Genomic DNA, 25894 nt, shown 5'->3' on the forward strand with positions numbered 1-25894 from the left:
TAAAATTACAAGTATGAGTGTGCGTGATGAGGATGTCGAACAATTAATTGATGAAGTTGAGAAGAGGCCGCCTTTATATGGGATTATATGGGATGAACCCAGTATCTTCTCTTTTTCTTTCGCACGCGAAACTTCAGCAACAAAGCACATACTACGGCTGTATCATTGAAATCCATTCGGAACGCTGTAACGAATGTATGTCCAACACGTCTCAAGACTAGATTCACGACTAAAAAGTTGCCTGTGTGCGCACTCCAGCTCAACTGTCGCTAGACTTCAGAGTCTCCGAGTGGGTTGCGCAACAGTCCCCCGATTAGTCGGGCAACTGTTGCGCGACTCAAAATCGCCTGTGTGCGCCTGGCCTAAAGGACCCAACACTTAATTTGCACTATATATCACATTCTAAAAAAATCTGTTATAGAACAAAATATGTGACTAGTGAGCCAATCATGAATGTTATTTTTAAATCCAACAACTTAAATGATTGGATTTAAAATGATTTAAAAATAAGATTCATGATTGGCTTACTAGTCACACATTTAATTCCATAAAGGATTTTTTATAAAGGATTCTATAAAGGATCAGAAATAAAGGACCAGATGCCCAATAGTGAACGGTATAAGAGTGCAAATCTAGAGTTTAGACTAAGCATCAAAAGGCTTACCTTCCGACCAATTCTTCGGTTTAGTTGTTTAGCCAATGAGTTCCAATTTTCTTTGGAACCTAACAAACCATGCAGAATTATAACAGGTTTGTTGTTTTTGTTATTATCGATGAATTCTTCATAAGATACACTTTGCATTTCCACCTCAGTACACTTCTCGGGCGTTTTTACACTGAAAAGTTTCATCTAGGCTATAATTTATTAAACATTTATTTTGTTTATGTAAGTTTAATTGTAGTCATTAATCTTCTGAAATACACACAATGTTTCAATGCTGCTCTTAGAATAGTCATGCATACCTACTAACTGATCTTACTTGTATGTTTGTGATTCGATACCTAGTGGAGGTAGGCTACGTAGTCTAAGTGGGTCAAAATATAATTCAATTTTGTCTGCAAAGTAGCAAATTTTACGTAGAGCCAGAACCAATTATTAGACTACCGGTAATGATCATTTCCCTATATACAACCTGGTCAACGGCAATAAACTTTCTTATTCTTATTCTTATAAAACCCATAAAATATCAGAAATTGGATTTTCACAAAAATGGATTCAACAATTTTGATAAAAATTTAGTAGGCTAAGTTTTGGTATTTTGAACTCTAAACAAAATTGTTAAACCTGCATTATTTCCGCAACTCGGACATTTTTGTAGCCGGCTGATATTGAAATATAATGCGGAGCACCCTTTGATCTTCTGTAGTCGCTTGCTCTGTATAAGCTACTTGCTTTCCAGCAATAAATTCTTGTATTTTCATGTTACTACTAACCAACCAATCAACTGTAATAAGTTATGAGAAAAATTTAAGTTGACCCATAGGTGGCTCAGAATTACCACTTATAACAATTACAGTTGATTTATTCCTTGTTAGATATTTATTTGTTTGTTGAATGTTTGTAATCTGAAAGTATATACTCATGTTAAATAATTTTAAGATATTCCTTGCATTTACACTTGTTCTTATTTTTGAATTTAATTTATTTTTCTAAAGTTTCTGTACAGTAATAGTTCACACTGACTCAAGATCAAGATAAAGATGGAAAAGACAATAGTATTATAAGAAACGCTGCGGACAAGCCTCTTTTAAGGCTTATGCAGTTTTGTATTATATAAATTCATTGTATATGTGAAATGAAATGAAATGAAATGAAATGAAATGAAATGAAAAATTCTTTATTTTACCAGGCAAAGTTAGGGCCACATGGCCCTCTCTTACACTTAACCTGACAAACTTAAATATAAATAAATAAAAATACAATGACATTTCTTAATCTAATATAAAAACACATATTTAACACATCAAGTACAAGTTAACAAAAATTCAATCTATTTCACTAATTAACTAATTAAAAAAAAATAGTAATTATTATAAATTTATAGAATATTACAATACAGGACAATTGGTTACTTGGTACAGCACATACACTTGGTATGTGCTGTACCAAGTAATAAATAAATAAATATATGGTAAGTTTAGTTAAAAGGTTGTTGACATTTTTGTAATTTTCCCCATGAAATATCATAGTAACTCCTGCTAAGTTACTTAACAACTGGTTGGCATTTGTGGGCGCAGTGTGTGTTTGTGTTAAGTGGCGCCTTTTAAGGGCCACGCCTGAGCAGGCTGATGGTGCGTGAGTGTTCTGCTTATTATTATCATTTTTTATTTTTGTTTCTTCAATATCCTTGTTGGTAAAATCTTTAGCCTACTTACAAAATTGCTTTTTCCCTCGTCTCTTTTTAAAATCATTTTTATTACACTGCATGTTCCTTGTATAAACAAAGTCTTTCATAATTGCTCTAGTCAGAATCTGTTACTTATTTAAGCTATAATATTTATTTTGTTGGACATGCCTGTTTTCCTTGATATTTATTATTATTTATAGTTATTTATGGTTAGTATATAGGGCGATCGTCATTGTTATTGTTTAAGCATTGGTTATTGTTGTTGTTAATTACTATAGGCCTATTATTGTTGTTTGTTTTTGTTGCCTATGTCTAAGTGTCAAATGTATAGTTGTTATTTAATATTAGACATCCTGAACTGCACATTGCATTACTTTATATTGATATAGATAAGTTTGTAAACAAATAGCACCACATCAAACAAAACAGAATGTCCGTTGAAATAAATAAACACTTATGAGAGTTTTTGACAAGCCAATGGAAGAATGTATCTTATGAGTCAGTTTGCTGATATAATTTTCTTTATTAACCACAGTACAAATTGAAACTAACCAACTAACCCCTTGATCAATTTAGCATAGTGCTATATAGCTAGGCTTATAAACAAAAAAGATCACACAGGGAGGAAATGGATTGTTTACAAAATGCATGCAGGATAACACAGGATTTTTCAACACATCACAGCAGAAAAGCTGGATATATCCAACCCAGTAAGTAGGTTTTTGTTTTGGTAAAGTGTGGAAATACTGGATGGAGTAGGCTATCCTAGAACTTTTCATTCAAATCCTTTTAAAACTTACTTGTTCACCTAGCAGAGAAAAGGTTGGTAGACCTAACTTACTTCAATTTAAAACAGAATTATAATTACTACTTACATTGTTAATTAGCAAATGGTAAGTAGGATGTGATTTGTTGAGAAACACCAGAAGGTGGCGGCAGCAAAAGATCATACATATTTTCACTATTGCATTGTTTAGTAAACAATAGATTTGTGTGAGTGAGGTTGGTTGCTTTAGGCTACTTACCTGAAATACTTAGCACCTAACTTTGTCTCAAATAATACTAATATCTACCTATCAGTTATCAAAAAGGTGGTAACTATGCAAACCTACACTTTGAAAACATAGTAAGTTAGGGGAAGTAAAACAATAAGGGAAAATCCCCTGCCAAAAATGCACACTAATAAAATGTATATCATTATCATATTCTTTTCCTTACCTGGATAAAGTCCTTGCAACTTGTTTACAAATGGTTGGATATGCTGTGTTCAAAGGCGAAATTTGTATGTTTTTATTTTTTGACAACAATCTTTTAGCTTTGCCTGCAACAAGTAATATGCCTATGTTTTTATGAAACCAAAACATTGTGAACAGTATATATTATTTGGTCCTTTTTTAGGTTATGTTATGTTATCTGCTCAGTGTTGTTGTTAACAATTATCTAGTCATTAGTCATTAGCTACAACCAACAAAACAACTGAATTTGAAGTTCCTGAACGAAGATAACATTGAAAAAGTATAGGTCATTCAATCAACTTCAAAACTCAAATGCGAGTAGGTTTGACTTTCTTAACATTTGATTTGAACTGTAATCATTCAATTATTCTCTAGGCCTAGAAGAAGAGTCAGTAGAGTGGAGTAGAATCTAATGAGAATGTGAGGTTATGGGATGGATGTTATGATTTTTTTATAATCTAATCAAATCTATCTAACCAGCTGACAGCAGACGACGCTCTTTTTTGTATTCTTTTTAGACACATTGGCAAGCTAGAATGACTCAACCATGCAGTTTCGCTGTATGACAAATTTCTTCCTAGTTATTTTATTTACCTTGTTTACCTAAAATTACAACATTTACATCACATTTTGACAGTAAATAATATTTCTCTATTTGGCTAAATTCCCCTCCCAGATTTCAAGGGTGTCTAACATTTTCTCAATAGCTCAATAAGTAACTCGTTTGTTGAACCAAGTAGACACAATTACAAGTACATCACACCTGATGGTGACGGGATTGGATCCATCCCCTACAATCTAAGGTGCTGTCTCATCAGGTGTGTTGCAGAAAAATAATAGTGACACTTTGAATTTCTCAACTATATTACACAATTTCCCCTACTGTATAACTAAAATTTCCCAACTATATTACCATAGACTAACCAACACAAGTAGACTTCTCATCCCATTGTAAATTTTGAAGCACGTTTTTCGTGTCTAGTTCATGTACGTGACACAAAGGCGCTAGTGTCGATGAAACTTGGTTTCCATTATTTTAGGGTTAATTTCTTGATTTGTGCTTTACTGTTTGGTTATATAACTAGGGGACAAGTTATTGTTTATGATTAGATCGTATTATTTGGTTAAACGAGGTTTTAAATGGCTGTAATAACGGGAAACAAATTGTAAACAAAACACGACCTCTACATAAACCGTACATGAACTAACAATAAAATTGTCTTCAGCTGTTCCATAAGGATGAGAAATCTACTAAGGGAGTATGTTTTATCTATGATATTACTCAGATTTCCCATCAAGTTTTTAAAAAGAAGGGTATTTTACCATTAAAGCCTCTTTATAGCTAACATATACAAATAACAAGAAATTATGGTTTCTCACACATTATTATTTTTCTTATTGACATCTTGTATTTTGACTTGTGTGTGTGTGTTACAACTGGACAACTTGTATTACGCCCTTTCAATCTTTAAGATTGCAAATAAAGTATTCTTGTATTCTTATTGAGTTGACTGTCACTACACTGCACTGATCGATAATGCATTAAGTTTACAGTATCTTCAAATCAATTTTTCAATGAACACCCAGTGGATAAGTTCTTTGCGTAGTTAATAAATAAATTGCCCTAAAAAAGCTTTGAATTACTGTGTACGCTATGTACAACAAATTTCACAATATGAAATTTGAAATTTCAATTTTTTTTATTTTAATTGTTAATTTATAGAGAAGGGTAGATGTCAGATTAGTTTGAAAAAAACCACCACCAAGTCGACAGTTTAAAACTTCCAAAAATGCCGCCTTGTACCACAGAAAACGTATGTTTTCTATGCTTGTACGTGTGAAACAAAGTGCTACTCGGAATTCATTCACTCAAAAATATTTATGAAGTCAGCACTCGGGTTTTACGTTGTTTGGATGGTTATGAGAACTCAGAATTAATTTGCAACTGTACTATCATTTACTAGGAAATACTTACGCTCATAATTATGAACCTCGTTCAATTATGTATAGCAATAACAATTATCTTGGTTGGATTCATTAGAAAAGTGTAGAAAACACGTTAAAATATGTTACGGTACTTAAGTAATAAAAGGTCCTCTTATAATTTCAACCGTAAAACAAACCATTTAAAAAGTTGGTTTTTAATATCTTTGAATTTACAGAATTTCCTAAATTCAAAGTAGCCAACCTGCATGGGGAAAAGGAAAGTAGTCACATTTTGCATGTTTACACTAGACACAGATTAATGATTTTATAAGTGTATGTAAATCTAGTAAATAAAAATATCTTTTGTAAAAACTATAGGAATAAAGTTGGGAATTGAAAGTGAACCTAATCTAAGGGAGAATCACTCAAACATGTATGCCACCATTTGTAATATTGAAAATTCTAAATTCTCTTTGGTAAACAGGAGAATTAATTTACCATTCATGAAGTAAAGAAGTGTGGAATAAAAACAATAAAGGTATAACAATCTATCTCATTAACAGTACAGTCTGAACAGTTCAAAGACTAGTTAACCCTTAAGCTGCACTCATAATTTTACGCTGGAGCGTGTCTATAGTGGACCCCCAATTAAAAATGGGTTTATAAAAACGTTTTTATATTTAGCTCTTTAAACTTTAGACATAATATCTATATTCATTTTCTTACATTGTTACGTACATTTTATGATCCTACCATATCCTTTTACTATTTTGAAAATATAGTTTGAACCCATAATTCTTTCATGATGAAATTTAATAATGGTTTTAAGAGAGGGAAGACGCAAATATTATTTTTAATTCTACAAAAGCATAATACTTGTAAATACCCTGCCGCAGCAAACCTGCCGACTAAGCAAATTTCCGTTTGTCTGAATTGATCTTCAATTAAATCTATTTAAATAACGTAGGTAACGAGTACCTTGGTTTGCTGCTACAAGGAAATTGATAAAGTGTATTTTTTTATAAAATATTAATAGCTTAGTATAGACTAAATAAATTTGCCAAGTTTGATCAAAATATATCCATTAACTAGCAAACTTGTAAATTTAGAATTCACATGTTATTCTAATGGAGAATATTGTAAAATGTTGTAGTTTGCTTGTTTATGGATATATTTTGATCAAACTTGGCAAATTTATTTAGTCTATACTAAGCTATTAATATTTTACAAAAAAAACTAACAGATGGTTATTTAACTATTGTTTCATAAAGGGTTAATTTTTTACCTGTGAATGTATATAACAATATGTTGTAAATAAAGCACTTATTCATTTCATTTCATTCCTAAATTTACAACTTTTTGAATTTTCTCCGTTACCAATGTACAAAAACACTTTGATATACTAAATTATTTGTTTTTTGAGCTCTTTAAAAAGGCCTAGAGATAAGTTGGGAAATTTTGTGTTTTGAGGGTCAAAAATGAGAAAAACCATTTCCCCCCCCATATAAATAAATCTAATCAAAATCGAACAAAAATTACTCACGTTTACGGACACATTTATAACCAACCCTATATATATATATATATATATATAAAGTGTGTAAATTAAGCCCTGAAACAAATCTGTATTTTTTTAACCGAAAAGATAGAAATATTCTGTTTGTGGGGTTGATTGTTAACAAAGGTTTCTGCAGTTTTTTTACATCAAACATACTTTTTAACTTCCCTTACAGGGTAGGGGATGAATCTTTTTTCAAAAAGCTACCCCTATTGAGTGACCCCTCATTTTGAAGGGTTTGTCAAAAGAAACACAATGACAAAAATCCGAGGTGAATATCTCCCCCCTAGCCAAAATGGCGGATATTCCAAAGTGAGTGCTTTTCACATAAATCAAATTTTGGAATACCTGCCATTTAGGCTAGGGGTGAAATATCTACCTCAGGGGTTGGGGGTTGCGTCATTGTTTTTCTTTTGACAAATCCTTCAAAATGAGGGGTCACTCAACTCAATAGTGGTTGTTAAAAAAAGTAAGTCACCGCCACCCCCTACCATGTCACCCCTTTTATGTTTATTAAAGGGGTTAAAAAATATTGTTGATATAAAAAATGTTGGAACCTATGTTAACAATCAATTCCACAAACAGAATATTTATATCTATTTAGGTTTAAAAAATACAGATTTGTTTCCATATTTGTGAAATTGGTGCTTTTTCACATACAGTAAATCAAATTTTGGAATACCTGCCATTTTTCCTAGGGGTAAGATATCCATCTCTTTGAAAAAAATAAGTCGCCTCCTCACCACTGCCCTGTTAGGGGGGTTAAAAAATATTTTTTGTGTAAAAAATTACGGAATCTTTGTAAACAATCAACGCCACAAACAGAATATTTCTATATATTTCAGTTAAAAAAATAGAGATTTGTTTGAAGACTTAATTTACACACTGTACCTATATACATATGAAGAATATAAAGAAACATATAATGCAATTTGAACGAATAATGTTTTTAACCTCTGGAGACATCAAAATGAAAAAGTAAATCGGTCCCGGGGCTGTAAGGAAATTAGCTAAAAAGTGTCAATCACCCATTGGGTAGTGGATAATGGTAGTGACTGATTATTTGCTTTTTGTAATTAAGTGTTTATTGTTGGAAATTATAATAAATTAATGGGATTGGCATATTGTTGAGGTATACAAATTATTGGCTTTCATTTTATAATTACACAAATTAAACTATTAAATTATAATTTATAAAGGACTGTGTGAGCCAAATCAGTAGAAGTTCCTTGACAATGGGGATTTAATTATTTAAATAATTAAACAGAAAATTCCTTGAAGACAGAACTTGTAGTTAGGCTATCACTATTTTCACTGCATTGCCTTTCACACAACATTAAAGGTGTCTCTTGTCGCTCAAATCAAATCAACATAATTTATTGTTGTAGATATTTGCAATGCATTAACAACCGTCTTAAATACATATCTATATTATTAATACAGGAAATGAATACTTAAATCTAATAACACATCATTACAAACGATTGTAATATAAGATCCAAACTAGCATTGAATTTCGCAACCGTTCGTCTAATCGCGGCAATGTGCACTAGGAGTCACACGTTCGCAATAGTTCGTCGAATTGCCGCTAGGTGCCTCTAGGTTTCTAGCATTGCAGACTCTCGCTGGTGTTTTGTAGTAGTTGATAGATGACTTCCCAAATTTTGTCTTTACTCGATTGGGGGAAAGCAGCAATTAAAAATAGTTCAATTGATGCTTACATTTTTATTGCCGCTTTCTCCTCCAAAATATTAAAAAGCCCAGAGTCGTTTCGTGATAACTCTTACGATGTTTGGCTGATATTATATTATAATTCTCAAACTTAGATTTAGATCTAACGTGCACTTGCGCTATTCTTAGTGCACTTCACCGAACGAAGCCCATTTAATGCAATGGGCTTCGTCAATATATACAATCAACCTAAGAAAAACCGAGTAAGTGTACCAGGATTTGAAGGTAAACTCATTTATTAGATAGATGTGTCAGCATTTTTATCATATAACTTAGTACCAACTTTTATTGGAGGCTAGTTAACCGATATAAACTTAGGAAAATTAAAAATATGTTTAGGTTTGCTAATGAAATTAATACACAGCTTAGTTCTCTAAATTTACTAGCAATGTATTAAATGGTAGTTTTTGTTTATTCGGGATTTTAATCTTGTTTAGCGGAAACTCAATGTGAGAGGCTACCGATCGCTAAAAACCAAGAGGTGTAGACATTGGAATTAGTCTAATCATCAGGGATGGCGATTATTCGAACCAGTTAAATAAACTAAGCTTCCGAACCTAGTGGTCAGAATCCATTACTCGGATTTCACTATCAATTAGATAATTCAGTGGAAACAGACCCATATTAACTGTTATGTTATTGAAGTAATCAAGGTGCTTGTCATATTCTATAACCTATAGAGTGTAGAGAAAATGTAGTTTATAACTATCAACTAACTAACAGTTAGCCACCTTTATCAACTACTAAACCAATCAAAAAATTGTAAATTAAAATGCACATTTGAATTTAGGTATTTATTTCTATACCACGAATTATTTTTTTGGCTAATTTACGATGTTATTAAATATTTTCTTCTACGATTAAACATTTTTTAAATTCATTTAAGGGGTTTTGACGGTTATTTTCCTTCGATTTTATTACTTGGTTACACCTGTTAAAATGTAATAAGCTACATTGTTTAGTTTCAAAAATAAAATATACCTATTAAATTAACGCAATTTAAGTAATCTTATTAACTAAAACCAAGCTTTCCTGATCGCAGGAACTTTACTCTAATATTTATACATTCGTTTTTTACATACTATACACACCATGATATAAAACGATGAATGAATGAAACATTCTTTACTTTTATACATTCGTTAAAATAAATGTCAATACAAAGTTTGAAATTATGATTTGACGAACATCACATCGACTTAGGAAATGCTACTCAAATAAGAGTATGTGGTTAAACCTAATCCAGATTTAGTAGTTTGCTGAAATAGTGCTTGTGTGAGAGATAGACAGAGTGTGTGTGTTTGTGGTGTCGGAGATAGTTAGAGGAAGAGAGATGTACGCGCACTTCTCGCCAGATGCTTGTGGATGATCGAAACTAAATCTGACAGGCTAGCTGCTTTTTATAGTCTGCAAAGGCAGAACTAACGTATCTAGACGCGCTCTTATATCTTTGTAGGTGGGTTTGAAAATTGATTGGAGACGTGTTTTCTAATTTTTATGACAACAGATTGTAATTAAAAAATATAATGTTGAAACTGGTTGAAACAGTGTCATCGAACTCATTAAATGCTCACTGTCAAGATGCATAAGATGTTTTTTTATAACTGAACAGCAGTTGTGTAGACCTATTAAATGGGATTAATTTTTAACAGGGTTTTGTAATGACTATTAGCATTGACTATACACGCAATAGATTTGCCACGTGATATAAAAATTTGAAGCCAAGAAAATAGATGAAGTTCAGGACCGTCTCACCAGAGTTTACTAGTGTGTTGGGTTGAATATTAATTAAAACCAATGCAGTATCATAGCAAACAGCTGATTGATTTATCACTTAACACAGAATATTGTCATCAGTTGGTGATCATCTCAACAGATTGCACCACGTTTTTTGGCTTCAAATGTTTACATTACATGGGAAGTCTATTCTGTATATAGTCAAAGTTAATACTATTTATGATAGTAAAACTTAAGACACTAGACACCCCAATGAACACAGTACTGGTAACACAAGCATGCGCGTGGGGGTATGCCAGACCCAGGGTGGTGATAACAGGTCAATGACTCGGTCAAGGCTAACAACCCTGGGGCCAGATGATAGCATATGCTATTTTAGGCAGCTACTGTTATGCTCACCAGGGTTCCCACCATACTCGAAAAATTATGAAAAAAATACCATACGTGGAAGTATGTCATACTCCCATTTGGGTTAAGAATTACAAAAAAAACCATCATTTACAACAACAGAGAATCACTCATGCCATACACAGATGGATTCTTCTTCTGCAGGATTATACCATTCTTCTGCCCTACACTTCAAATCAAGCTGGTCATTTGTGATTGTTTGCATTTATGTTTTTATCACTTAATTTGTTGCGATGCTTTTCATGTTTGTTTGCCAGCTATAGCTGAAAGTGTGTACTAATAATCATGCTATACTCTAGATGTCACCCCAGGAACGGATTTAATTCCAATGCCAAAAAACAAGAAAACTAGTTTCTCTTTTACTATTGCAATTCACAATTTCAACAATCAAAATATAATCTATAGTTATCGTCTATGTCTATATTATTGATTTTTTATAGTACGTTTATGCTAGTAACATCTTAGAAGTTTATACTGTACTAATACTGTATAACAATTAACAAAGGTCATAAACAGGGAAAATCAGATTCTCGTAAATTGTGACCAATGAAGATTCTTTTATATGGAAAAAATACACTTTTTACTACGAGTGCCCATTTCCGCACACTATCCTCACTCATTGCATTAGGGACATCACCTTCCTGATTACCTGATTACCTTCCTCTTCACCAAGACCAGCTTTGCCAGATAGGTTGTGTCATAATGCTGACACCTGCTTTCAGTCATCTGGCAATGAATCTCGGCATCGGATGTGTTTCTTGTGATAAAGAACATATCCCTGACCTTACCTCGGACACGGCGGGAGATTTTATTGTTAGAAATATTTTTAAAACACACAGCCACGACAGCGACAGAGCTGAAATTTGTGTCACTCTGTTCACAAATGATGCCAGTAAACAGTGGCGGGCTTACCTACAGCCCCGCCCCTAGGCCTGTTCGGCCAACCGCCCCTTCGTGTTTCGGGAAAAAGGAAAGGTTTCAACGTAAAAGCGATATTAAATTTCCCGTTGTTGGCACGCTTATTAATGCATTTTTCTAAGAAAGACATAGTAGTTACACTATGAGTACATCAATACATAAATCCCAAAGTATCCATGAACTTTTGAGAAAACTACAAGTCACACCCCCATAAACCATATACTGTACTTAAAACCTTGCTCAAAACTATCCATTATTTCATAAATTGCCCTTTAAGGTTGTAATTCCTTTCTAAAGGGAACTATCCATATACCTAATGTTAAAAATACCTCAGCTGTACTTACTGTATTTGTATGTTATTCTTTCAATTTTATTACCTTATTAAAATCAGGTGTGATTATTTGTTTGTATTACTATTACTGTATTCTGTTTTGTTTATTTCAGCTTAACTTAACCAATCAATAGTAAGGGGTTCTTATAATAATGTGTCATATAATAATGATATTAATAATACAGAACTATATTTAATGTTGTTTATTAAGAAACGATTTTCCTTTGACAGTTTGCGAAATGCTGCACCACTTAACTTTACTTGATTTTCCACTCATTCCTATTATTTTCTTCATGTATATTTACAAAATTAATATGGCGAGCAGTTACAACGAAATTTAGTTTTTTTTCATCTAAATTAAATAAAAAAGGGCCTGTTATTAATACATTTCACATTTTAGATGAAATAAAATAAACATATGTATTGTTCTGCTAAAACTAAAATAATTTATGACTGATTTAACAAGTTCCCTGTATCATTATGAAAAAGTAATAAGATGGGCCTATTTTATATTGTGATTTAATTATGAGTAGGCCTACTTTAATCAAGAATTAATAAAATAGTCAAAATTATGAACAATGACTTAATTGCTTTATTTACTAACCAACATTTTCACAGGTGGTTAACAAGTCATGCAACTCTGCAACTGAAGAAACAACAATCATAATCAAAGTTAATCATTTGTGCATATCTCAGTGATACCAAATAAAAAGGCAATAATAGAATGTAAGCAGATTTCAGTCTATGACAGCTTTTATTTCTAAACCTAATCAATGTATAAAATTTTATGAAGTTTTACATCACACAATGTTACACATAGGCAATATGTTACATGTACACACAGTTATGTACACTGTAGTTGTTGTTCCATTTAGGGTGGTCAGTTACAAATTTGTCAACTCGGTCCCAAAACATGTTTTCAACATTCAGTCTTGTCCACAGTACGTCTTTCAAATTTAGATGGCACAACTTGTAGACCATGTCCTCTTCCTGCTCCATAGGTAATATATTATATTACATATGGATGTAACATGGATGCAAAACCTTCATTCCTTTATCTTGACGTTTGTCTTTGTCAGGTATAATGGGCACAGATCATTTGGTATTTTTCAGACCACCTGTAAATATAAAATTTGAAAAAATATGTTATTTCAAGAAAAATAAATGATATATTACTAATTACCCTACCTACCCGTATAAGGATTTAAATTGAAGATTAAATTCAAATTAAAAATATATTTATGAGACCATTATTATTAAACCATTAATAATTTTACCATTGTATATTTTAACACGTTCACTGCTAATGACGCACTTGTGCGTCATAAGTATATTAGCAGATATATAATACATGATGTATATAATTACATAATATATTTTAATCCACAATTTATAGTATAAAATTTATTTAATTAAAGATATATTGTCACTCAATTAACATGATCATGTTAATGTTTATGTTTTTTAGCCATTTATAAAAGTATTACATATCATTAGCAGTGAATGTGTTAAAAAGTAAAATTTAATTTAGTGGCTGGTTAAATTAAAACCAAAAATGAAAAAAAAAAAAAAACGTCACGGCAAGCAATCAGCACTACTACACCATTAACAAAGTAGTACCAAACTATTAGATGTAGATTATAGACAGAGAATGAGTTAAAAAGAAGTGTCAGAGAGACTAAATTTATAATACAAAGGATATCATTGGCACTAAAGTAGTGTTTGTACACTCAGTATGGTTTACTGTCTCTCAGTTCAATTAGTTAAGTAAACTACTACATATTACATGATATATATTAAATCTCACCTAAAGGGGATATGAAGTCAACGGTTGAAGTAGTAGTACAGAGAATAACCTTTGATAACCAAATATAGCACCAAGATTGCTGCTATAAGTAGATTGACTGATCCAAGAACTGGTCTGAATGGCAGCCAGGCAAACGCCATGACAGTGAAGAAGGTGGCTGCAGAAAGAATCTGGCAAAGGAACGCCTTGTTGTTGTGAACGAACGCTTGCAATAGCCGGCTCTGTCTACCTGCAAAATACCAAACCACTATGTCAAAATCTAATGTAAAACAAGTGATACATAGTATCCTTTCTTGACCTTATGGAACAATTTACGTAGATCCAAGTGAGTTAGTACATGTAGCAACAAAAAGCTCTAAATACCTCCGCCGCAGCAAACCTGCTGACTAAGCGAATTTTAACTTGTCTGATTATATTTTTACTAAGACATTTCCATAAATAAGACATATTTGTTCCCTATTTAAATAACATTAGATTTAACAAGTGCTTAGGTTTGCTGCTACAGGGAAGATAAAAAGTGTTTTTTGACCATACGTCAATAGTATAGGATGAAATAAATAAATTTGCCAAATTTTATCAATATATCTTAAACAAGTAAACTACACAAATTTTCATTTTCTCCAAGAATAACATGGGAATTTTAAATTACACTATTTTTGAATTTTCTACGTGACCGTTAGGCATACAACAGCGCTTCAATATACTAAATTATTTCTTTTATTAAGCTCTACAAAACGGTTTAAACAGAAATTGCAAATTTTTTTTTTAGGGTCAAAAATGGGAAAACCCCATTTTTACCCTATAAACCCCCCATAAACCCCTGTTCCCATGGTTCGATTATCTGAATTGCGAACTCGTTTGAATAAACGTAGGTTTACACATTTGTACCAAATTTCATCAAAATCGGATCATTTTTGCTTGAGTTATTGCGCTAACGGACACATATATAAATATATATATATATGAATTTGAATGGATGGTGTTTATGGCCTCTAGGGACCTCAAAATGAAAAATTCAATTGGTCCCGGGTCCAGGTCTTACCATGAGTACTACGGTAATAGCTTATTCCCTATATGGGAAATTCACTAAAATCAATTTTGATTTTGATAGTCCTGGCTGTGGCAATCGCAAACCTTTTTGTAGAGAAAATTTTTAACATTTCCCTCTATATTAATTTGGTAAGACATTTTTATACAACAAAACATAAATAATAATTGTTTTACTTGAGACATTATACATAGTCATCATACCAGAGGTTCTTAAAAGAGTAAAATGCTTCTCCAGCTGGATATATTAAATTATTATCAGCAGATAAAGTTTTATAACAAATTGGCTGTTAATGTCCGCGAGTTACGTATGAAATGCTTGAAATCTCGCTTGACATGGTTGCTAATCAATAGAGCATTTTACTCCACAACACAATTTTTAAATAATGACTTTTCTGGATTGTTTGAATAAAATTGAATTCAAGCAAAGCCTTTTTTCTATACAATTTCTACCCATTGAACTTCCTTCTTAAATTTTAATTCTATTTATTAATGTGCTGCACAAAAAATGTTTTCTCAGTAATTTCTTTCCAGATTATATTTGTACAGTAAAGTATGATTTTAATTATTCTGGATGGGAGGGTAATCTGGAAGAATTAAGATAAAGTTTGGACCTACCTACGATGAAGCTGAGAGTAGAGTAGCCGCAATATATGCCAAAATATACTGAGATTCGGATCAACCAAACACCTGATGATGGAAACTTGATGGCCAGGATATCCGAGAGAGGAAGTTCACCTTCCACAACTACTGTCAGATCTTCGCCGGCTGCAACGAAGGGCCGTAGAGTGGAGCCATCTTGTTCAGCCAGAATTGTGATCTTGAAAATAAATTAGGTATGAGAACATTTAGCACACACTGTACATTACTACTTTCACTAGTGTAGTATCATGTGGGATGCAATGCCGATTAGTGCTGGTAAACTAGGTTTATTTTACATCAAACCAGAAAAACTGGATGGACAGGCAACAAAATGTAAAGACTACTTAGAAAACTTAAAAACTACTTCAGTACAGCACAATCCCGATTAACCGAGGTTGTTGGGACCGAGACTACCTCGGTTACCAAGAATCTCGGGTAAAACAGAGGTGTCTTCGATTTTTATCTTAGAGGTTACGGTACCACATTAGGAAGTAAAAGACTTTTAAAGTATATGTTTTAATAACAATGCATAGTGAATACAAATTTATCAATAATTGGTTATTTTAATTGGATATTTTAATGGAAAATGTATTTAAATAAGACAATGTTATTAAGGAAAACAATAACTCAAACATACTTAATACTTCTTAAATTGTCTTGGAAAACTTTATATAATACAGTATTAATGATACCAAGCCAATACTCTACAGGATTAAATAAAAACACAATAAGATGGACCCCTACAGTTTTTAAATGAGCGCTCCCACATTATCGGATATAATTTCTACGTTAAAAGTTAAAATAATTCTCAGTATTATTTTAAGAAATCACAAATTACATGATATTTTTACTTTACTTTAAACAGAAATATTCATAAAAACCTAATTATTGTTCTCCAACCAGAAATAAAAATACCTTTGCCGCAGCAAACCTGCAGACTAAGCGAATTCCCATTTGCCTGATTTGATTTTTAATTTACTCTATTTCAATAACATTAGGTTTAACGAATACTTAGGTTTGCTGCTAAAGGGAGGGTATCAAGGGTATTTTTTAGTAAAAAATTAATAGCTGAGTATAGAATAAATATATTTACCAAGTTTGATAAAAATATATCCATAAACAAGCAAACTACAACAGTTTACTTATTCACCATAAGAATAACATAACAATTTTAAATTTACAATTTTTTTAATTTTCACTGTAACTAATAACCATACAAAAACAGTTCAATATACTAAATTATTTGTTTTTTAAAGCTCTTCAAAATAGTCAAGAGAAAAAATTGGGAAATTTTATGTTTTGAGGGACGAAAATGAGAAAAACCTATTTTTACCCCATAAAACCCCTTGTAAAACCCTATTCCCATGGTTCGATCATTCTGGTTTGCGAACTCGTTTCAATAAACGTAGGTTTACACGTTTGTAAGAAATTTCATAAAAATCAGATAATTTTTGGTAGAGTTATCACACACACACATATACAGGGTGTCACAAAAAAAGTGTCATGGGCTATACAGGACCTAATTCTACATGCAAAAATAAGTCAAAAATGAAGAATAAAATTTTTTGGATTTCGGCTTAGTTTTGCCGTAATCCGCCATTTTGTTTTTTGGGGAAAATATTTATTATTTCAAAATCCCTTTGAGATATTTTTACGAAACTTGGCAAAATTGTTTACACTATAGTAAGTAACATTTATAAAAAAAAAATATTATTTTAACTTTCCAAATTTAAAAATGGCGGCCGTTTGAATTTTTTAATGCCAAATTTCATGAAAACCGGTACCTAAATCAAAATTTTCTAAGACACAAAAGTTTTAGTATTTATTATGACAAATCCAACAAAACAAAAATGAATAAAATCGGTTCATAAATAAAGAAGCTGTGTTTATTTTAGTAATTTAGACTGAAATTATTAATATTAAAATGTATTAAATGTAATGTAATAATTTATGTAACGTATTAAGTAATTTCAGTCTAAATTACTAAAATAAACACAGCTTCTTTATTTATGAACCGATTTTATTCATTTTTGTTTTGTTGGATTTGTCATAATACATACTAAAACTTTTGTGTCTTACAAAATTTTGATTTAGGTACCAGTTTTCATGAAATTTGGCATTAAAAAATTCAAACGGCCGCCATTTTTAAATTTGGAAAGTTAAAATAATAATTTTTTTTATAAATGTTACTTACTATAGTGTAAACAATTTTGCCAAGTTTCGTAAAAATATCTCAAAGGGATTTTGAAATAATAAATATTTTCCCCAAAAAACAAAATGGCGGATTACGGCTAAACTAAGCCGAAATCCAAAAAAATTTATTCCTCATTTTTGACTTATTTTTGCATGTAGAATTAAGTCCTGTATAGCCCATCACACTTTTTTGTGACACCCTGTATGGATATGAATTTGAACGGATGGTGTTTTTGGTCTCTGGGGACATCAAAACGAAAAAGTAAATCAGTCCCGGGACCAGGTCTTACCATGGTAATAGCTTATTCCTGGTAAAAGACCTCGGATAACCCAGAGGCTCGGATAATTGAGAGTGTACTGTACACATCTCATACTAAACTCAGTCAAAGACACGGAACGACTTTTGAAGATGAAATAGAAAAACATTTAAGCGGGCTAAATAAAAATGAACAAAGCTTTACAAGTTTATTGAGGGACAACACCTTAGCACACTCTGTACTCACCATACTGTCAGATGCTCCCGTATATGATAGCTGAACCCTCGTGTCTCCGACCTCTGGGTTCCACACATCAAAAGAATGATAGTAGAGACCTGAGTGCATTTTGATATCTCTTCGCTCAGGTCTTTGATCACTTGTGAGAAGTGTGTAGGTAGTAAAGTGGTCTTTAAGCTCGTCGCTGAGTGTGTAGCCTCCCACATGAACTATCTCGCTCACACTCACACTACTCTCCAATGGGAACGTTCTTCAAACATAAAATTCTAAATTAGATTGGCATTATTTCTCATTTTTAATTCTATCGAACATGGAATTAGAATATTTCACAACACACTTGTTAGTGATAACACATTGCACATTGTTATAGAAAATGGTCACTGATAACATTTTCAACTGAGGAAGGTTTGAATCAGAGGGAGGGTTCCTTGATTCAAAATGTTGTCAGTGATGGTGTAATATTCTAATTTTGTATGTAGAGTCTGTTTTGTGTGTCTTGTGCTATATTGGACTCTTCGCCATTCAGGTACGGAAAACCTGCCATCCTAAAAATATCCTGTTGTTGGTACAGTAAAGCATCAATTATCCAACTGTTTATTCTATGCTAGATTCCTTGTTATAATTTCCGTGCAATGTTATTAAGTCCATTGTTAAGGTATTAAGCCATTTGAAGGGCCCGTCATCCTTCCTTTCAATACAAAGATACTTAATTTCAATCTGATTTATTTGTGTCATCAAACACTACAGTAAGATAATTTTAAGAGTTTGGTTGAGTGTGTGCATACATATCATGTTTTGAGTTCTATTTGTCATTTTATCTTGAGAAAATTGTCTATTCACAGCAGGTATATGTATTACTAAATGAAAGAATATACTGTATGTAATACAGTATGCCTACAGTACTAATGTTTACATGAACAGTTTTAACTATGCAGCATTCCTTCTCAAGAATGTTGCTTACTGTGTGGTTGAAGCAAAGGACAATTTAGCAGATAACATAGTCAGGGAATTATGGAGGAAGCCTTTTGGAATACAAAAGTTAACGGAAAATCCGAGTCGCCATGATTGTATACCGAGTTGTACCATGATTTTGGTGAGTCGGTGGCTCAGTCTGTAGCGTCGCGGACTTCGGGCCCAAGGCAGCGATGTCGTGGGTTCGGATCCTGGTCACTGCCGATAACATTTTATCAGTACAGTTCACCTTTGTACTGTACCGGCTCACCCCTTGCTTTGCTGTAAACGATCCACGCACGGGCGCTTAGTCTATGTAGACGGGCAAATGCAAGGTTAAAAGAGGCCGCCAACCTCTTTAAAAAAAAAAGTGACAGAAACGGTAAGAGTCTCTATCATTTCAGCCTCTGGATTGCTTATATAATCAAATAAATAGTTAATAAATACTAAATAAATACTATTTATTTGAACGGTAAGAGTGGCTGATGAGAACCGGACAACAGTGTCCGCCTAACCCATTCACAGCTTTAGTATAGGAACTGCATGAGTAAAACTGCTTAGTCTGTTCTGCCGCACCTCTGTCCTTTTCTGCTCATTTTAATTTGATTCAAAATGTATATGTCCACTGCTATACAATGTATAAATAATACACAACTAGCCTATGTATGGCTTTCCTTTAGGCCTACTCCTTCATAACCTATGTTAGGGAGAAATCCCTTAGTTAATTTGGGGTTCACTTTTGATAACTTGTAAAAAACCCACTCCTGTTACTAAAGAGTACATACACTGCTACTCATGTCCCTATTCATTGATTGTCTATACTACGATTTAGATACTAATAAATGAGGTCCGTCTTTATACATTAAATACTTACTTAGGATTTGCATGACCAAAAGGTTTAGCGAATAATGTGCTGTCAACTAATCGATCGCGCCAAGCAGTAGTGTAAACTATGGGGTTGTAAGAGTCTGTATCATAGCCCCACCTGCAAAATAACGAAGGTCAATCACCTATGATAGATCCTCTGCTGGCATATAATATGCACCAGCAATGATTCCTTGATACTACTGATACAAAAAGTTATGATGAATCAAGAATCAGAATCAGCCCCTTTCTATTTCAAGTTTAGCATGTTTTAAAATGTTCAAAGTTGGATCTTGCAGGAAGCTGTTACGACTCCGGAAAGACAGCCAGAAGAAATACCATTTACGTGGAGAGGAAACATGAGTCTTCTTGAGATGTTTGATTCAATATCCATAGTTGATGTTTGAAGATGAATAACGGTATCAAAGAAAGCAAGCACACTTACCACTGAGATTTTTCTTCCTGCACTTCAACCCACTGGAACATCTGAACTCGTCTTTTGAGTTTGACGGCAGCGATAGTGACTCCATACTCGGGTTCTGTGAGAGGTTCATTGACTTCAATGCGACCTTTCAAGTAAATCAACTTTCCATTATTACCAGAATCAGGTAATCTGTTGAAGCCAACATCTACAATCAATCTTGTTATGTTTTCAAACGTTTCTTGTCACATAACAGAGGATATCTGTAAATAACAAAGGTTTTAAAAAAAAGGTCTAGTTATGAAGTCTATAAACTGAAATACTCTAGCAATGTCTAAAAATAAAATGTTTGTAGAAGATGAAATAAATATCAATTAGGTTTGGTTGTATTACTTGAAACTACGAAGTAACACATTTAAGGTTTTCAGTTACGTAATTTTTGGCTATACTGGATGAATTAATAAATCCTAGTGTTTGTTTACTCCAGTAGCGGCTGGTGATCATTGGTGGTGGGAGGGCTCTGTATTTTTTTTACATTGAAACAAAAGCCTACCATCATTCACTTTTGTCAAAGAATTGATAAACATTTTATAGCTTTAATTTTTAATGTACACACACACATACATTTATTAATTTAAACTTACTGGTAATTGTTTTCAATGCTGTTATTGTATTTAATCTAAACATTTGCAGATGTGTCTGTGTACTGAAAAAACACTAACAAAATAGTTACACAATAATCTTTAAAATGTCCAAGGTAATAAGGACTAGAAAGCCAAACAGCCAAAACATATGATGAAGATAATTTGCATTTAAACATATACCGGTAACGTAAAGAAATTTGTAATTGTAATAATATTATTAACCAGAACTGTAGGGCCAACCTTTAACTGAACTAGATGTGAAATCCATTCCATAACAGCTTACAATTATTAGTAGGCATTTGCACAAACAGTAGGCCTACATCACTATTCAATAAACAACACCAAAACAACATTTTAAGGTTAGTTCAGTAGTTTTCTGGATAGAATTTAGACATTTTACTGTTTGGATTATGGAAAACAGGTGTGCCAACATCTATACTCACCAGGAGCTTCACTACTACCTATAATGAATTCCATATTATGTTCTCCCAGTTTTAAATTTCATACCAAAAAAGACTATATTGTCTTAATTGGAGGCACAAACAACATAACTCCAAACTCACTCTCACAAGGAGAACAGCTTCTCAAAAACTTTGAAACCCAGTTAAAAAAGGATTGTTTCTATTTTGACCACACAAACCTATTATTTCTACAATACCATATAGATATGACCTAAACGAAAATAGTCCTGAAAATAATCTCGTTAAAGTAAACACGCTAATCAGGCAGGAATGTTACACCTTAACTCATGTGCATCTCCTGGACCTATACTTGCTGCAGAGATACCATCATACCCGCCATGGTCAGCATGTTCATAGAAAAGGAGCATATAAGCAAAGAGATACATATATTATTACTCGCTTAGAGGAAACCAACATAAAAACTACTAAAACAACTGAATTTAGCTCTCCAGATCTCCAAACTCCTATGACGTCCTGTCCAAAACAAACCTCTACATCAGGAAAAAATTTTAGGGATTTTTGCTCTGAGAAAAATGTCTAAATTATGTCCTTTGGAAACATTAAAAATGATTTACTTTACTTTTATTCACTCCTACATCTCCTTTGGCATAATTTTATATGGGGCAAGCGCTCAAGAAAATTTGGAACAAATATAATTTAAAAAAGAAGCACTTCGCATCATGTTAAACATTCAAGATTGGACAAATTCACTTAAAGAACAATTTTCAAAACTTGGTATTCTTACTGTTTTTGCCCAATATATCTTTGATTTGATCTTGTTTGTAAAGAATAATTTACCAAAATCCGAGACCTTGGATTCATGCCACATCTATGGGACAAGGCACAGACATAAAATCAGTATTTCTAAACAAAAATTAAAATTCTTTGAAAAAAAAAACCTTTATATGCTGGGATTAAGTTTTATAACCTTCTACCTAATAATATTTTACAAATAACAGAAAAAAATAAATTTAAAAAACAACTAAAAAATTTTATGTTATCCAAGCCCTTTTATTCCCTTGATGGATTTGTTGGTTGACTGTGTTGTAGATTTGTACCTAAGTTATAAGTTTTTGTATTTTTATTTAGCCTTTTTATATATGGTTAGTTTTAACAATATAATTTAATTGTATAACGCCATTCTGGTGCAATATGTTGTACTCTTGAATAAAGATTATATGACTATGACCACTTTCATAACAAGAGCGTGTGAAGCAAACTACCCAGATTGTGGTGACTGCCCTGATTAGAGTTAGCATGCAACTTTATGGACTCTACCCCAGAATTTCTATACTAAAGCATTGCAAATTACGACATGGCACCCTCAGCGTTGTTCGATTGTTCTGCCATAATACTACATGTATTGGAATTGGGACGGTCTGGCCTCCGACTGCGCTGTCCAATGTAAGCTATGATCAAAAATATCATTACTAAATTGAATTATCTAATTATTTGATATTATTTTTATTGTATATTATTTTAAATACTTGTTTAACTCGATAACGGTGATGTTACTGTAGCCTACTGCTGAACGTATTCAGTGGGTTGCTGCAATGGAGGAAAACAACGATGATGTTTCCTACAAATACAAATTTTGCCACAATTTCAGGAGACGGTGATGATGTCCACATGACCAAGGGAAACGATCACTATAATACTGCAATAAAATTGTCACTAGGCGACAGAGGGGGGGGGGGCAAGGGGGCAGTCGCCACCCCACTCTCCTAGGGAATATTTATCAAATTATAACATATAGGCCTCTTTTTTTAAACTAGTCAGTTGTGTAGTAGTTAAATTGACTAGCTACCCTCATACAAATACCTAACATAATTAACAATAAATAACGTCTAGTATAGTATTACAGAATATTTTTAACATGTTTAGGTTTAGAAACTGACACTTAAGCCTCTAAAATTGATGTGTTTTCCACAATAACCCCTAACTCAAACCAACTACGTAACCTAATGAGCTTGTGTCAAATTTCGTACGGCAATATATGTCTGTAAACGTTCACAACCAGCTCATTTTTTCTAATCTCTTTAAGCTTCTGCAATTGTTTTTGACTGTCCTAGTGTCTACTACAACCGCTGAACGGTCTTTCAGTGTCTTAAAACGGATCAAAAACTATTTAAGAAACTCAATGCTCCAAAACCGTTTATAAAGTTTAGCCATCCTGGCTATAGAAAAAGATACCTCTATCAGCATAGAACTTGAAGAATGTGTTGAAGTATTTGCTAGGCATAAACCTAGACATTTAACACTTTTATATAGTAGGTTAGGAATGTCGCTGGAAAACAAAGCACTATAGGTCCATTAATGTCATGCCAATATTACCACAAAGTTTCACTGTTTATATTTTGTAACAGTTTTATTTACTTTGTCTATAATAAACTACATTTGTGGCAATCAGGCTTTCAGTCTACTTTAATTTTCCGAAGTAGGTCTACACTATTTAAGATCATGTTTATTTTTTGTTTCCGAACCATATCTAGGGATTTTCAAAATCAAATCAAATCAAACCAAAAAATCACTTTATTCACCTTTATAAATCCAGGAATACATTATTAGGGTAAGAATAGTATTCCCCCGAATGGACTGCAAGTCCGTGCTCGAGGGTGTTCACTAGCCTATAGCCTAAAGATAGTTTCATACAGGCCACTACTACCGTTGATTATTAGTGTATACTCAATGCTACTACTTAGTGATGTCTCAAAAACTGAGGTAGGTTAAGAGTTATTTATGTACAAACTCAAGACTTACTAAGTTTTATTGAAGATTAAACATATGAACTAAAAATTTTAAAAAGCGTAGGTTGGTAGGTAGGACTTACTAGTACAACAATAACATGTGACCAATAATTAACTTTCATTATCAAGTGAAAAGTATACACAAGGACATAGCCTTGGTTAGTAAAATAGAATAAAGAATATAATGTTTAAAGAACGTAGTATCAACAATATATTTATATTTCACCCCCAAACCCCCCCCCCCCCACCTCTCAAGCCCAATCACCGCCACTGCTAGGCGATGGCACCGTCGAATTAAGCAAAGAGGCGGACAAGCTGAGGTTGAGTCAGCGGGGTAGACATATTTTACGATATCTCGTGAAAGCAATTAAATCTCGACTGTCTCCTGTGGCTGCAGAAAACTCGCCAACTTCTTTTGCGGTCATGGATATTTTATCACTGTCTCCTGTAACTGTGTGTGCGCCACAGTTTGTTTACACTAGTCTGATCTTTCTGCAGGCCGCTTCCTAGTTCTGCGACAATGTCGCACTGTCGCTTGGTTTTCTTCTATGGAGCAAGTGGGTATGGAGATTTCTATTCTAATGACTTAAAACAACTCTGAATGAGCTAAGGCTGACATGCGTACAACTTCTTACTTACTTCATTTTTTACCAGAATTCCAATACTGAAAATAAGGATGATAATACCGATGCTCCCTCTCATCCAAGAGCCTCGGAGTTCTGATTTGGAGTTGTATCCCATTTCAGTATTCAAACAGTCCTGAAAAATGGTTGATTAAAAAAACTTCCTAATGTAAACCTATTAAGCTTAGCAAATTCACTTAGGCCTTGAAATAGAAAAGTAGTCCTACCCTGCTCGTTTTTAAGGTTTTTTTGCGTCCTATTAGGTCCCTAAATAAAAAAATTCATTTAATCACTTAAGAGGAAGTATGAGATTTTTACCTGAGTTAGCAGAGGATAATACTAGTGTTCTCGTCTTAGTGTCAGTGTTTCTTTACTCAATACACATGGCCAGCTGTGATTGCCTGGGCACCGTATGTTTCAAATACTTGGTCTAAAGTAGAGGGTTGAAAATAAAGGTAGGCTCACAACAGGACAATTTGCATGTTTTTAAGTGCATTTAACTACCTATGTTACCTTACATGTTTTTGTTGATGAAAAATGATAACAGATAAATATTTATCCAAAGATATAATGTTTATCTGGGAGATTTGATTAAGGAAAACTGAGACAGTGGTAAATTGATTTAACTTTTTAGTAGGCGTTGATGAAAAATTATAACAGATAAATATTTATCCAAAGATATAATGTTTATCTGGGAGATTTGATTGAGGAAAACTGAGACAGTGGTAAATTGATTTAACTTTTTAGTAGGCCTACCTAGTCTGGAATTCATTAATCACTATGGAATGAAATTAAATTACTGGATGAA

At 32.9% G+C, this 25894-nt stretch overlaps 2 protein-coding genes across 2 annotated transcripts in view; both read right to left on the reverse strand.

The window, feature by feature from the left end:
* Nucleotides 1-3919, reverse strand: part of LOC128984737 (protein ABHD11-like) — a 28382-nt gene extending 24463 nt beyond the window's left edge. Inside the window, exons 1-2 of the mRNA XM_054404081.1 lie at nucleotides 3567-3919; nucleotides 665-836 (exon numbers count right to left, since the gene is read on the reverse strand). Coding sequence (XP_054260056.1) covers nucleotides 665-836; nucleotides 3567-3712 — 318 coding nt within the window. The 5' untranslated portion in view covers nucleotides 3713-3919. The remainder of the gene's footprint in view (nucleotides 1-664; nucleotides 837-3566) is intronic.
* Nucleotides 3920-12938: 9019 nt separating this feature from the next.
* Nucleotides 12939-25894, reverse strand: part of LOC128982833 (transmembrane protein 43 homolog) — a 14751-nt gene continuing 1795 nt past the window's right edge. Inside the window, exons 2-8 of the mRNA XM_054401860.1 lie at nucleotides 25103-25222; nucleotides 20636-20874; nucleotides 20201-20311; nucleotides 18385-18625; nucleotides 15661-15866; nucleotides 14000-14224; nucleotides 12939-13310 (exon numbers count right to left, since the gene is read on the reverse strand). Of these exons, the coding sequence (XP_054257835.1) occupies nucleotides 14017-14224; nucleotides 15661-15866; nucleotides 18385-18625; nucleotides 20201-20311; nucleotides 20636-20676 (807 nt within the window). The 5' untranslated portion in view covers nucleotides 20677-20874; nucleotides 25103-25222 and the 3' untranslated portion in view covers nucleotides 12939-13310; nucleotides 14000-14016. The remainder of the gene's footprint in view (nucleotides 13311-13999; nucleotides 14225-15660; nucleotides 15867-18384; nucleotides 18626-20200; nucleotides 20312-20635; nucleotides 20875-25102; nucleotides 25223-25894) is intronic.

Source organism: Macrosteles quadrilineatus, unplaced genomic scaffold (assembly GCF_028750875.1).
Source record: "Macrosteles quadrilineatus isolate MER2022 unplaced genomic scaffold, UCM_ALF_1.0 Scaffold_1__1_contigs__length_201487025, whole genome shotgun sequence".
In the NCBI taxonomy this organism is placed as follows: domain Eukaryota; kingdom Metazoa; phylum Arthropoda; class Insecta; order Hemiptera; family Cicadellidae; genus Macrosteles; species Macrosteles quadrilineatus.